At 47.2% G+C, this 14,628-nt stretch overlaps 1 protein-coding gene across 1 annotated transcript; it reads left to right on the forward strand.

The window, feature by feature from the left end:
• Positions 1 to 7,162: 7,162 nt before the first annotated feature.
• On the forward strand, positions 7,163 to 12,284 carry LOC133401870 (cofilin-2-like). Its single transcript, XM_061675366.1, has 4 exons — positions 7,163 to 7,384; positions 10,947 to 11,215; positions 11,892 to 11,968; positions 12,054 to 12,284. The coding sequence occupies exons 1-4, from the start codon at positions 7,382 to 7,384 to the stop codon at positions 12,158 to 12,160; spliced, it is 456 nt and encodes a 151-aa protein (XP_061531350.1). The 5' UTR covers positions 7,163 to 7,381; the 3' UTR covers positions 12,161 to 12,284.
• Positions 12,285 to 14,628: the final 2,344 nt, after the last annotated feature.

The raw sequence follows: 14,628 nt of genomic DNA on the forward strand, positions 1-14,628 counted from the left end.
CACCACGCACTCTCGATTCTGGAACGCCAAAACCGCCCCCGCCTACGTGAGTCACGGCGCACGTCGCGTGCCGTCACTAGGACCGGCCGCATGCCACGTCGCGTCACGAAGAGACGTCCCCGGGGACGCTCGGCAGGTCGTACGGGTCACGAGGACGCGACACGTCCGTTCGACACGTGGCGCGTCCTCGTAGAAAGTAGGACACGTCACGTCGCAGAAAAGGGCAAAGACGTCACAAGGAAACACCTCACGTCACTTTCCCGCGCTCCAAGAAAGCAAAACGTGTCGCCGGGACATGCCACACGTCACTCGGGCACCCCGCGTGTTAAAAGGTCGCGTCGAGCCGTCACACGTCGCTACAAGTGATCGTACAAACCGCAAGGTCACTTCACCACGTGTCTCCGGGCGCACGACAACGCGCCGCACGTCACGTGTCAGGTCTGACGTGTCGCGATAGGTCACAGGTGACAAAAGAAAATGTCGCAACGTCACGTGTCGCACATTCGGCGGACGCCGTCGATATTATTAGGACAGGTCGTACGGGTGCCGGTTGACGCTGTTGTTCTTGTTCCAGCAGGATGTGGACAAAAAATGAAGATGACCAAGCGAGGAGACGGCGCATGAGCCCACGAAACAAAAACACGATTCGGATTGATTGCTAATGAGTCATTAAGATCTCGAGATGACTTAATAAGGATAATCAGGGACAATGTTGACGAGCAGAAGAAGAAGAGGAAGAGGAAGAGGAGGGAGAAGGAGAAGAAGAAGAAGGTTTGGATGAAGAAGGCGTTTGTTTGTGTTCTCCGGGTCTGAAGTCCGCATGTTCCGAGCGGGCTCGGCTCGGCGAGTCAGCGGCCGGCTGACGAATTACTCCGGACGCGTCGACTTTGGTGTTTGTCTCCGTGACAACCGTGTTAATCAATCAATCAATAAATAAACAAGCGCTTTTGTATCGGCGCTTTCGCCGTTCCCATTTACGACGACGACATTCCCGTTTGTCCGCTCGCCACGTGCGTCAGCGTTCCCGTGGAAACGTGTCGGCCACAAAAGCGCCACGGGTGCGTGACGGCCGGCTGCCGCACGCAGCGGTGGGCCTCGCGGAGGAACGGAATATGTACCGGCGATATTCCATCAAAATACATTGATTCAAAAGAGACGACATCATTGGCTAGAGGAGTGTCACACCAATAAAATGAGCTCGAGTTAGTCCGAATCGGATAAGGATTGAAGACTTGACGCCACTTTTGATGTCGAAAATTTGCCGGCCAGAAATCCATGTCAATAAATCATTTGAGTCCGCTCGGAAAATGTTTCTTCTCACTTGAGGCGGCAACGTGATGTTGAAACCGGCCATTTTCAGATTTTGCAATGGCGTCTTCTCGATCCTTCTTCTCATTTTCACCGTCAAACTGACAGCAATTGCGTCGCCGCAATGACTTCAAACTGAAAACAAGAATCGGAATCATAGCGAATCACGCACAGGTCGTTTCCAATTGTGGGCGAAAGTTAGGAACGTGTCGTTTTCCAAAACGCAATCCGGGAACATTTTCATCTTTGTCAGAACCGCAGAAAATCTCAACCGAATTGGAAAATCCTAATTGAGGCGGTAAAAGGGTTTCCCAAACATGTCATGGAAAATAAAAAGTATCACCTTGTGCAAAACAACGAGAAAAACACGATTTTGGCGGACCTCGGCTGAATTCACCTACCCGATTTCCGGGTACAAAAAAAGGGGCAGAAATTGGCGGCGTTTTTTTCTGGATTTGGTGAAATATTTCCTGGTTTCTGATCTGAGTCTCAAAGCGGTGGGCAGAAAAGTCCATCGAGGGTCCAATGGAAAGCAGGCAAACGTTTGTTTTGTTTTGTCGGCCAACAAAGTGACACAGCCGACGTACGTGACGCCAATTATGGACGTGGCTGTTTCGGTCAAATATTCACCAGAGGATTTATTCATTTTGGATAACATTTATGAAGAAAAATGCCCGTCATCCCGACTGCCGGTGAGGCTAGCTAGCATAGTCCCACTGCCACACCTTGAAAGCAAATATTCCACTAACCCGGCACACATCACCCACTGCTTTACTTATTTCAACACTGTACTGTCTTCGCCACGCCAGCTCCTAAACTTGGCACCGCAAATAAAATAGTATTTCCGAGGGCACGACGTCACCGTTTCAATATTACGAGTGTGTGCGTGCGCGCGGGTGTAAAGCTTGATTGTTTTTTTGTTTTTTTCCATTTCAATCGTAATAACAAAGATTGAGTCACGTGGAAAGGTTTTGAAACTTTAAGAAGCTCGCCAGTAAATCTAATTTGCCCAAACTCCATCCGTCACGTGCCGCGGGGTCGTCGTAGGAAAACGACAAACACTTCTTTTTCTTGGGTCTCCTTTTTTAAACAGCTAAAACTAATTACCGTTTGAAATCAACATAGAGTACAGCTTATTCAATATGGTGGACATTGCAGGCAAAACATCGTATTGTTTGATCAATTATTTGGATGACATTTCCTTTCCCCGACCTCTAAATTCTGTAACACAACTGACACGTGAAACGATGAGTTCATCCTTAGTTGTGCCTTTTCTACATGTACAGCAGTGACATGAAATCAAGAGAGTTGTCCGGTGGGTGACCGAAGGGCGACCGCTTCGAATCCCGGCTGCTAAATGCAAAAAGGTTTGTTCACACTTTCAAGCCAGAATGCGTCGTATGCGCCAGCACGAGTCAAAACACGTAAACATTGCGTTTGCCGAAGAAGAGTGAATCAACATAACGTTGGGCCAAGTCATCATCAGCTGCGCACTGAAAGGACGTCAAAGCGCTAGTTGAGAGTTGCTCGCATCTGTCGGCTGACAGATTGCACGGAACGATACGTCTTAGCCCACGCCGGCCGTTGTTTTTACACATTATTAACCAAATTCAAGTGTTGAAAGTAGCTGGAACAAATCTATTGATTGATGTTCTTGAACGCAGCGCTGACAGCAATATGTTGCCTCGAGATTGAAAGATTTTTTGTAGTTTTAGTTTGAGTAAGGGCGGCGGCCGACCGGTTAGAGCGTCAGCCTCACAGTTCGATCCCCGGCCCCGCCTGTGTGGAGTTCGCACGTTCTCCCCGTGCCTGGGTGGCTTTTCTCCGGCCGCTCCGGTTTCCTCCCACATCCCCAAAACATGCATGCTAGGTTGATTGAAGACTCCAAATTGCCCGTAGGTGTGAATGTGCGTGCGATTGTTTGTTTGTTTCTATGTGCCCTGCGATGGGCCGGCGACCGGTTCGGGGCGTACCCGGCCTCCTGCCCGATGATAGCTGGGATGGGCTCCGGCACGTGAGGAGAAGTGGCTCAGAAAATGGATGGATGGAGAATGGAGAGTTTGAGTAAGCCTGTTTTGTTTTAAAAAAAACCAAAAACAAAACACCTCCACCACCCAATTATGGGTGAATAAAATACATTTCGAATTCTTTTAGCGAGTCGTGTGACCTCCTGCAGCATGTGTATTTCCGGCGGCAGCTCTGAGGCAATTCTCCCGGGAGACGCTAAGTGGCGCAGTCGCACAGACAGCTTGCGGTCGTTCACTGGGAATTCATGGCCAAAGGTGGGCAAACGTCATTAGAAAACACAACTCGGAGTCGAGAAAGAAAATCCCTCTGCGGAAAGTAGGCGAACAAAATGTAGACAGCAATACAAAGATCATCTCGGTTTTACATTGACATTCATTCATTCTTCGTCTTTCTCTGCCAGACGTTTGCAAAGCAGAGTTCCTCGTATTGCCGGCGGCCGTTTTAGAGACCCACAGAACAGTTTGTGCTTTCAACACTAACCCTACCAAAAGAAAGAGTAGACTCTTTTCTTTTCACCCCGCAAAAAGTTTGTTTCGAGCGATCAGAAGCACGGGTTTTTTACGACCAAAAAGCAGATTTTTGTGAAAAGAAACATGTCAAGCAGAACAGGGACTGTGACACTCATATTTTGCTCATTTGACACCTCAAACTATGAAATACCACAAGACTGAGAAAGGGCTTTGGATGGCAGTGTTTACAGATAAACGACTCAGCCATAAGCGACGCTGACCAAGTTGAATGTCAGTGGCTTTTTTACACGCCGTTGGCCATCCTGAAGCGCATCATCTATTTTCACACGCTTTCTACTGCCGAACGCGACACGTACTCTGTTGATAGCATCACATAAACATAGTGTGTTGGTGTGGGAGGTGCCTGAACTTGACCGACTTCCAACATGTCGGCGTTTGTCGCTCTCATGATGTTACGCTGCCTCGTCTTTGTCTTCTATTCAAAAGCTGCGCTGATCTGAAATGCAGAGCTATGCGATGCCGCCCTCTGCTGACGTCTGTTCATCGTTACACTTACGAAGACGCTCGAATTTGACCGAACTCGGGCGAGACCCGCTCCCTGCGCCTTCCCGTTGAAAAACGGATTTGACAAATGTATACGACGGCGGATGTAATTTATACACTATATAATGTGTTCAGTAAATATTTGTCATCACACGATTGTTTAGTTTTTTGACTACTGGCTTCCGACAAGAACAAGTTCGACGTGGGTGTATGCCTTGTCGATCAATTCTCTTGTATATTTGTTTTCCCCGGGATGCTTCTCCGTTAGATCTCCGACTCGAGACTCGACAACACATCGTACCGACTGACAACCCGCCATTATTGAATCGGGATTCTTTTTACATCTTGAATGTAATCACACATTAACTTTAATATTATAAACGCGACTGCTTTCAAATCTGATCTGCTTTTGATGTTTATATCATATCTCAGTATGTTCACTATCGTCACGACTACACATCAAAATTCGTGATTGTTTTCGACTGCTCCCTTTCCCTTCTCATGCGATGGACTATTCCATCTTCTTATTGTGCATGCGGAGACGGGATTGAGGCAAAATCAGCCTCAAATGTGTTAGAAAAAGTCATCAGTTCTTTCAGGAAAGTCTTCACTTCATTCAGACACGTCATCAATTTCGTTGAAAAATGTCGTCAGTTCATTCCATGGTTGGCATTGGTGCAATATTTGTATAAAGTTGAAAATGCCTTTTCTATGTTGTATATTTTGACTTTCTATTTTAATTTGTTTTTATACTTGTATGCTCTTGTTTAATATGGACCTGTGTCTGAAATAAAGATAACATATATTCGGAAAATTCATCCGTTCATTATGAAGTCATCGAGTTAATTCAGAAGACTTGAGCTCATTCAGACAAGTCATCGGTTCATCATAAAAAGTCAGATCATTACGAAAGTTATTCAGTTCATAATGAAGTCGTCATTATGAAAACGTCATCAGTTCAACCAGAAAATTCCTCAGTTTCATGACAAGTCATCAGTCCGTCAGGTCCTCAGTTCCACAAGCGCTCTACCGCCCCCCAGTGTCCAAAGTGCAAGATGTCTCACGCTTTTCACAACAGGATACCGCTCTCCCCCCAAAAAGGGGAACACAATCATGTCGGTGTAACTCCGAGTCACGCGCACTTCGGCAAATAAAGCTGTCCAGCTCGTAAGCAACACACGTCGAGAATCGATGTCGGCGACCGTTGCGCGAATGGCGACGGCAATGATTCTGTATTATTTGTTAGGGAACACGTGAAGAAAGGGCCACATCAGGGCGGAACCGGGAGGGGGCACTGGGGGCACGTGCCCGGCCACTTTTTACCCGATGTGCCCCTGTGTGTGCGATGTGGCCCTTTTCGGGAACGGAATACTTCGATCCTCCCCTCCCACCCCCGACGATTGGTTTTCGGGAAGGAAAGGGTCGACGAGGATCCCCCCCACCCGTCAACAATTGATTTTCGGGAAAGCAATGTTAAAACGTGCCCGCCTACTCTAAAAGTTGCTGTGCCACTGTTGCATAAGGACACAGAGGGTAAAAAATGGGGGGGGGGGGGGGTGACCCCAGTGACCCCCCCCCCCACCCCTCGCCGGTTCCGCCACCGCTGATGACGAGCGAGACGATCCCAAGAAATGAACGATTTGGGAAAGTGGCCGCAGTCCTCGCCGTTTTGGGTTGATTCTTTTAGCAGTGCTCCGCACTCACTTATCAAACTCATTCCAAAAAACGAACTTTCCTGCCTTTCTCGTCACAGGATTTGTCTTCTTTGTTGGGGAGAAAGTATGCGCGGCTATTCCTCTTTGGCAAACCTGTAAATTCGCTCAATAACCCTCAAGACCCGCCTCTTTCCACAAAGTAGCCAAAGAGGTTCCTTCCGAAACAACTTCATTGAGAGTTCATGTGGGTTAGGTTGGCAAACCAGCTCATTTGCGCATTATCCCCAACAACAACAAAAACATAGCGATTTTTAAATCTGCAAATTAACTGGCCACACGTGCGAGTAGATAAAATTGCGATTGACTCTCTCCGATTTTAGGGGGAAAATACGATTCATAATTTAGGTGGACATCGGGCCCCGCTATTCGCGGCGGGAACGGGACCGGATCACACCGGGATTAGCGAAGATCTGCAAATAATTGACGCCCCCCCAAAAACATAAAATACAACGAATAAAGATAAAGATCCCCCAGTAGGTGAATCTGCGGGGGTCTCTCTCAGCGCAGACGACATATGCCAGCAGGATGAGGAGAAACTCAAATGGCTAAGTGCAAAACAAAAGAGTGTTTCACGGAAAGCGCCACTGACCAACGGGTAAAAGAACCCAAAATGTGGAGAACAGGTCGGCATAAGAATAGAAAACGCCACAATGTCGACGACTGTAGAACAAAGGAACAGTGATCAAATATCCAACGCAAACACTCGGGAGGGGCGAGAAAGCAGAAGAGCACCGAGACAAAGTTAGGACCCGAGTGGAATTCCTGCAAACAGGTTCGCACACGCTCCAAAGTGGAAAAGAGGATCTTAAGACGATGACTGATCGCCATTGGCATCCAGGTGCGCCTTGTTGGCAGGGACAGACACGAGATTTAAAAAAAAAAAAAATAACATTAAAAAAAAAAACACATAAAAGGCCTCAGAATTGCCTGCGTCACGCGTCAATCCATTGCCGACCACAAAGAAAGAGTTTTTGGGGCTTTAAATCAACTTGTGTCGACCTTCCTCCCCACCGCCGCATCGTGGCCTGACAAACTACTCGACGGCATTGCGGGGCGAGCGGCGAGCGGCGAGCGGCGAGCGCCCCCCCCCCCCGAGACACTCGAAGCGGTCGGACCTGTTCGGGCGAGAGGCGCAGAGGTGTGGCCTGCGAGTCGGCACAAGGCAGCGGGAAGTCATTCCAGTCGGCCGGGCAAAACCACTCCCCGGGGCGGCAATGTCACGCCTGTAGACGCGCTTCACAAATTACTTCCTGGATCTGGCAGCACGCTCCCAAGCCTCCGCAGCAGACGTGCCACCAGTAGCCGTTAGCAGACAAGATGGTGAGTTGGCCCTTTGCGTGGCGACCGTCGACGTCGGCGGGACCGGCGGGGCCGGCGGGGCCTTCGACGGGGATTTCGACGGTTCGAAAAGAACGCGACGGCCTCGCTCGACTTGAACACGTTAGCTTGAGCGCCACTTGTTAGCCTTAGCTCGCTGCTAGCTAGACATTAGCTGGCGCTTCGGTCAAACTGGTTCGGCTAGCTGCTCACGTGACGTGGAACCGCCTGGTTCCATTGCTGTTTGCGATATGGATTTCGCGCTCTCTCTATGTATGTATGTATGTATGTATGTATGTATCTATGTATGTGTTTATTTATGGAAGTGTGTGTGTGGACAGGAGACCCAAATTGTACTCAAATAAGATTACCGTTAATACGACTCAAATGCAGTCCTCAAGTAACTACTTGAGTGAGAAAGTCTTCAGTGGAATAAAAAACTACTCGAGTAGTAACTGGTGAGTCACTTCGTATTTATCTTTTTAATCCAAGCGTAAACGTCAAATAGACAAAAATTTCAAATCGGAATGAGCAAACTCAGACATGCCCCAACAAAATCACGTCAGCTAAAACAATACTTCCATTTGTATAAAAAACAAACAAACATGAAGTCACGTGTAGCCACAAGAAATGATCTTCAATGCTGAAACAGCGCAACAGATTCACCGGGCAGAGATTACATCGTCATTCTTTTCAGTTTGTGCTACGTTTGACGTCAACTAGTCACATTGAAAACTTCATATCGATTGCGCGAGATCGACGAAAAATAAAAGTAGCGAGCGGAATGGCGCTCAATGTAACGGAGTAAAAGTTAGGTTTCGACTCAACAGAAGTATTCAAGTGAAAATACAAAGTCTGTTGCTCTGCAACTACTCTGACATGTACAATTTATCCCCAAAACGACTAAAGTAAATGTAACAGATGAAGCGTAGTGCGTCCCCCCCCCCCACATCCCACATATTCTCTCTGCGATATGAAAGGAAGTGCAAGGAATCATGACTGTTGTGAGGATTGAGGCCCTCCCAACTCCGGGCATGTCCCGGCCGGTCCGAACCTTTTCCGCCGAGGGCTGCGTTCGGAAACTCCAAAGGATGCAGCGGCCGCCTTGACATTCTTCACCGTGCATTTTTCCCGCATGCTGAAACCGGCTCTTCATTGCAGATAAAGATCATTCCATACAGTTTATATCGATTAGCCAACCCTCTAAAAAAAGACAAATCCTTTTTGACATTTTTTTTTTTCAATGTGAAAAATAGCTCTCCATATTATTGTACTTTATAAAAATCATCATTAAATACAATTTTAAAAAATTCTCACTCTATACCAATTGAATGGCCAACATGCTGCTCTTCTGGTGTGCCCGCTTTGCCCACCCGGGGGCAGTATAAAACATGGATTTTCTGTTCATGGAGGTCTCAGCTCCTCAATACACCACGGAAATGTCTCGTTCTTCACAGAGGATAAAGAACATATGACCGTGGGCACTGTTAAATTGTCTGGCTACGTGTGTTACTGCACCGTTTGTGTTCAAAGATCTTTAAAGGCTTCTTTATACTCGCGCTGACGTCACTGCGGCTGCCCCGCGCGCAGTTTGCCTTTATACTCGAGCGCAACTCACGCGCGCAGTTTTGAAAGTGCGCTGTAGTTCACCTCCACGTCGGCCGAGTGTCGCTACGGCTGCCGTCGGCGAGGACGCCACAGGGCGGCGTTTCCTCTGCATTTTTGGGGCCGTTTCCGGTGGCCGTTTTTACTTTCCTTTCAGTAACAAGGAACAACGCGACCACAATGGCGACCGTGGAACAGCGTCTGCTAGAACAAATGGACCGAGATGACCAGATGATACGTTTAACGATGCCGCAAAGTCGATCGAGAAGGCGGCGGCGTAGATTGGTTTGGAGAACCGAGGGGCACGCTGAGCGCGTCGTCACAGCATGGGACTAAAACGAGAGATGATCTCCGCGGCGTTCGACGCGCAGCAACTATTCTTGCCGTGTGCGCGGCAAGTGAGGGGCGATCCGTCGGTCACGTGATGCAATGCGGGCGTCGTCGACCGCGGGAATATAAAGAGGCCATTTAGGGTCGCGACGCTGCAACGTAAATGCTACTTAATGCTAGCATTAGCATGTCAATGGATGTTTCCAGTTATCTGTTAGCGTTAGCATTCAGCTGGCGGAGTAAAAGGCAAAGTTATGCGGTTGTTTGGAACACACAAGGGCGTACTTCTCTTTGTTTTGGGTTTTGTTTTTGAGCAGACTTCAGCTGGGAGTGGCAATAAACAGCTTGAAGCCTCTTTTTTTGAACAGTTGTTCACTTTTTGCCAAAGCGCTGCTTATTGCCAAGAGCATATATGTCGAACTCAGGCCCGCGGGCCAAAATTATATCTGGCCCGCAAGACCATATCAAATGTGTATGAGAGCTGGCCCCCCAGCATATAGCACATGCGCCACTCGTATTCCAAATCCCAGAATGCTTTGCTAGTGTGTTGGCCCATCGGTCGAAACCGGCGAGCGCCCCTTCCCTTTCTGTTGCTGTCGTTAGCGACTATGCTACCGGTCTCCTTGGGCAAATTTACGCTTCCCTTTTCCCAGATTGGCCAAACGAAAGATGGAAAACGGTTCACTTCCAAGACAGCTGGGAGGCAGATTATTTGTTCACGAAAGTAAAAGCAGACCTGTTTGTCGTGTGCGCAGCAACGTGGCTGGAACAAAGAATAGGACACACTTTTTTTAATGCCCTTTATCAACTCCTAGGCAGGGAGTGTTTAGTAGTTTGAACTTTGGCTTTTTACGGAAGGACATTCTTATTTTTTGGGGTTGTTTTGTTGTTGGCCTTTGCAAAAAGATTTACATCAAAAAGAAAGGTAGTTGAAGACGGAAAGACAGAAGAATATTTTGTCAGCGCTACCAGGGGGCCACGATTTTCTTGGTCCAGTTTTCTCTTGCCGCAGCTTTTTTTGCCATTGCGGCATGACTCTCTCTTTTTTCATCAAGCGATGTCTGCTATCTAGTGATGGATGATATTATCACAACTTCTAATTGCTCTGCTGCGGTCGAGGAAACTTTTTAATACATTTTTTAAAAATTAATCAAGGGACCACCCCGAGTGTCAGCGCTGGCCACATTTCCTGTACCCAAAAAAAAAAAAAATCCAATTGTATATTTTTTAGCCCTAAAATAATGAAGCGGCCACTCCAGCACGGGAATGACATCATTCAATAAATAAATGTTAGTATTTAGTTATTTGGGTGTTAATTTATTGGGTTGTAGCTTGAATGATTTCAATATTTCTGCCAGTATGTCAATATTGAATTATTCCATTACCGATTAAATTTTTGCACTCCTGTTCCCCCGTCCCTCGTGAAATAATTGTCATTCTCGTGCATCAAAGTCAATGGGCGGGCAGTAGGCGGGACTAGCGCTGATTCAGGTCCAATCAAATTGCCGGTTCACGCGTCCGCATCCACGTGATTTTGCAGCTATTTATTTTATTGACGGCTTCTTTTGTTGTGAGATGTTCCGCCGGTGGAGCTTCTCGGTTGCCATGGTAACTGTGCCCATGTGGACAGGCGTCAGGCGTGACCGTGGAAGACGAGGTCGTCAGTGTGTTCGAGGCGCTCAAGTTCAAGAAGAAGCTGAAGGTGGTTTTCTTCCGCATGAGCGACGACTGCAAGAGCATCATCGTGGATACGGAAAAACAGATCATGGCGGACGACAAGGACGCGTACGCCACCTTCATCGGGATGCTACCCCTCAAGGAGTGCCGATACGCCGTGTACGATGTGGCCTACAGGACCAAAGAGTCCAGTGACAAGGCGTCCCTGGTCTTCGTCTCCTGGTGGGTGTCCGCGCGCTAACATGCTCATGCTAAACTGTCACGACAGGAAGCGCTGCAGCTGAGGCGCTTGACACCTCGTAGGCCAACGCCTTCTGTCTCTGACTGGTTGATCTTACTCGGGCGGGGCAAGTTGCGAAAAAAACAACTGCAAACCACGATGACTTCAATAGAACTTCTCTCGGACCACTTTGACCTCAGTAGAACCTAATTACAACCACGTAGACTTCAGTAGAACACCTTAACTTAATTGGAACTTTGTTAGAACCACTTTGACGAGCAGAACCTCATTGTAACCTAAATGACTTCAGTTCAACCTCATGAGAACCACTGTGAGTCCGACAGAACCTGCTTGAGACCACTTTGACTACAATAGAACAGCCTTAGGACAACTTTGACTTCGGTAGACCCTAATTACAAGCATTTAGGCGTAGAACCTCATTAGCAACATTTTGACTGAATTAGAACCACTGTGACTTCAGTACAACCTCTTTAGAATCGCTTTGACCATCAGATCGTCACGAGGTCCCACGTGACATCAGTAGAAGCTCATTTGTACCAAGAGTTCCTCTTCTTCCACGCGCTAATGCGACGGCGTGCGTCCGTCACGACGGGAAGCGCCGGCAGCCGAAGCGCTTCCCTTCGGTCTGACGTCACTTCCCGCTTTGTTTCGACGCAGGGCTCCCGACGACGCTCCCATCAAAAGCAAGATGGTCCACGCCAGTTCCAAAGACTACATCAAGAAAGAGTTGCAATGTGAGTCGCGGCGTCAGCGTGCACATCCTGTCGCCGCCACGTGTTGTCACGTGACCACCGCGTCACCGTCACCTCTCCTCCTCAGTGGTTACCGAGTGGCAGATAACCGACCTGGAAGAGGCCAAAGACCTCCGAGGGCTGGCCGAGAAGCTGAGCGGGGTGGTGGTGTCCCTGGAGGGGCGGACGCCGTGACGCGAGTCGGCCGGACCCCCGACGGACGACGACGGCGACGACGTGACGTCATCTCCAGCCCCTCAAGTGGAACCTCGTTTGTGACATCAGGAAGCCACTCTGCAATAAAAGCCTGTGGCGCCGCCTCCCGCCTCGTTTCTGCCTCCCCAATCGCACGTAGACCCGCCCACTCCGCAGAGCCCTCCTCTTTGTCTTCAATCAAACTTCATTAGAAAAACTTTACTTCAGTAGAATCTCCATGACTACAGTAGAAGCTCGTTTTGAGCACTTTGACTCCGTAGAAGCAATTTAAACTTGAGTCGAAGCTCATTGGAACCACAATGACTCAACCAAAAGCCCGTTAGAACCACTTGGACGACAAAAGAATCGAACAGACGCGTCACAATCCATCATCGAATTAAGAATTAATCAACAACTGTTTTGATCATCTTTTGTGATTATAATTATTGTTTTCAAAAACTACATTTGCAGATCTGCTTTTACTTTGGAAAACAAGGGTTAACATTTTGGCAGATTTTCTGATGATGGTTACAGACCAAACCAGGAACTGAATTGTCATCAATTTATGGAAAAATGACTCACTTCAATCTCTTCGGGAAAAGAATCATTATTTGCAGCTGTAGTGTGAATAACGTTTTTTTCTATTTGAACCTGAAGTGAATATCAAACTCGAAGTCGTAGTCAGTTTCAAAACGGTTGGTGAGAACAAAATCACTTCCTCTCGTGTGATATTGCTTCGTTGATTTGCTTTTGTTTCATCATTGAACAATACCAAATAAACAACCATAATCGGTTAATAAACTGATCGGCAAGAAATGATTTCACCGTCAACTTTAACGCACAGAAAGATTGAATCGGATTCTTCAATGAATCGATGGAACAATCTAAAGAATAATCCATTCTAAAAATATTCGATAGCAGTTGCACTATTCACGTGTTGCCTTTCACACTCTGCAGATACAAGCGCACAAACGATCCACGCGCTTCATGAAGAAAAGCAAAGCAAATGTATTTACATAGCACATGTCATACACCCAATGTGCTTTACATGATTAAAAGCATTTAAAAACAAAGGGAAGAAAACAGCTTATAAACATTTGAAACAAAGGGGGGGGGGGGGGGGGGATAAAGTACAGTGCAAGCAGTATCATTTAAAAGCTCCTCTGAGTCAATTGAATTACAAAAAGGCAATTCAGTGGGCCACGTCTTCGCCGTTACGGTCGAACACACGATATGAAAATGGCCGAAATACCTGTGAATAAATAGTGCCGTATGCGCTGTGGTAGAAGTTGTTTCGGGGTGTATGATTGACGCGACGTTCGTGAGTCCGTCTACAGCACTGGTGTCAAACTGGCGGCCCCGGGGGCCAGATCTGGCCCGCCACATTTTATGTGGCCCGCGAAAGCAAATCAAAATTGCTCATTGTGTTCTGGTGTAATAGCATTGAGATATGTGCAAGCATTTTTTCGTGACCAATCCCCCTTTGAAAAACATGTTTTTATAGGCTTCTGGTTTCAAAACTGGCTATTCATCAATGTGTTGTGTATACTGCATGTCATTACAGTATTGGAGGTAATCTTTCATTTCTATGGCTTCACGGCTGTAGCGGCCCTCCGAGGGAAGCCATCGCTACGATGTGGCCCGTGACAAAAATGACAGAAAACAAAGACAGCTTGAGAAAGGGTGGCAAAAAGACCAAAAAGGTGATCCCTGAATAGGACGCCGCATGGACAAAGATCGTCGTGAAAACATCATGACAGGCCGCACCTCGCACTCTTCTCAGGCCCTGTTTTGTTTTGTGTGAGCCGCGGGTCACCTTCTCCCTTGAGATCCATTGTGGCGTTACAGCGCCCTCTTCTGACCTTCACAGGTACTGACATTCGACAGACTGCTACAAATCCATGCAAAATAATTCAATTGTAACCCGAGAAAATAAAGAAATCAATTTCTGCTTGGGGTCAGTCCAGGAAGCGTAGTTGAGTGCTGACTAACTGGTATTGGGCTAAACAGACACAAAGATGGTGATCTCCCCAAATGTGTTTCAAACGTGTGAAAAAATTAAGTACAATCACTCGAAAGAATAATATAGTGCAGTAAAATGTTATTGTCATCATTCTAAAAGTTAAAGTAGGGCGCACTCGGTTACGTCATGTCCGTCTTTGAGTAAACTCGCGTCTCTTCTTGCCGTTTACTACGTCACCACCTACACCCTGATTCTTCTATAGATATAAATGGGCATGCCCGCGAGCAGCGCGACTAATCAACGTGCCTATATAGCGGCCATGTTGGAAAGGTCGAGCTTCCCATAGAAGGCAATGCATGGACACTGAAATGAAGTCGTAACTTGCTTATTCCTCCATCGATTTTCATGAGGATTACTGTTCTCTCAACACCAAAGCGTATGCTATCAATAATAAATATTTCCCCCTATATATATATATATATATATATATATATATATATATATA

The sequence above is a fragment of the Phycodurus eques genome, chromosome 4 (genome assembly GCF_024500275.1).
Source record: "Phycodurus eques isolate BA_2022a chromosome 4, UOR_Pequ_1.1, whole genome shotgun sequence".
NCBI classification, from domain to species: domain Eukaryota; kingdom Metazoa; phylum Chordata; class Actinopteri; order Syngnathiformes; family Syngnathidae; genus Phycodurus; species Phycodurus eques.

Excerpts from the sequence above, each read along its gene's own strand:
- LOC133401870 (XM_061675366.1), top strand. Across the intron at positions 11,216-11,891 it reads TCCCTGGTCTTCGTCTCCTG|GGCTCCCGACGACGCTCCCA; the intron begins GTGGGTGTCCGC and ends GTTTCGACGCAG. Across the intron at positions 11,969-12,053 it reads CATCAAGAAAGAGTTGCAAT|TGGTTACCGAGTGGCAGATA; the intron begins GTGAGTCGCGGC and ends TCTCCTCCTCAG.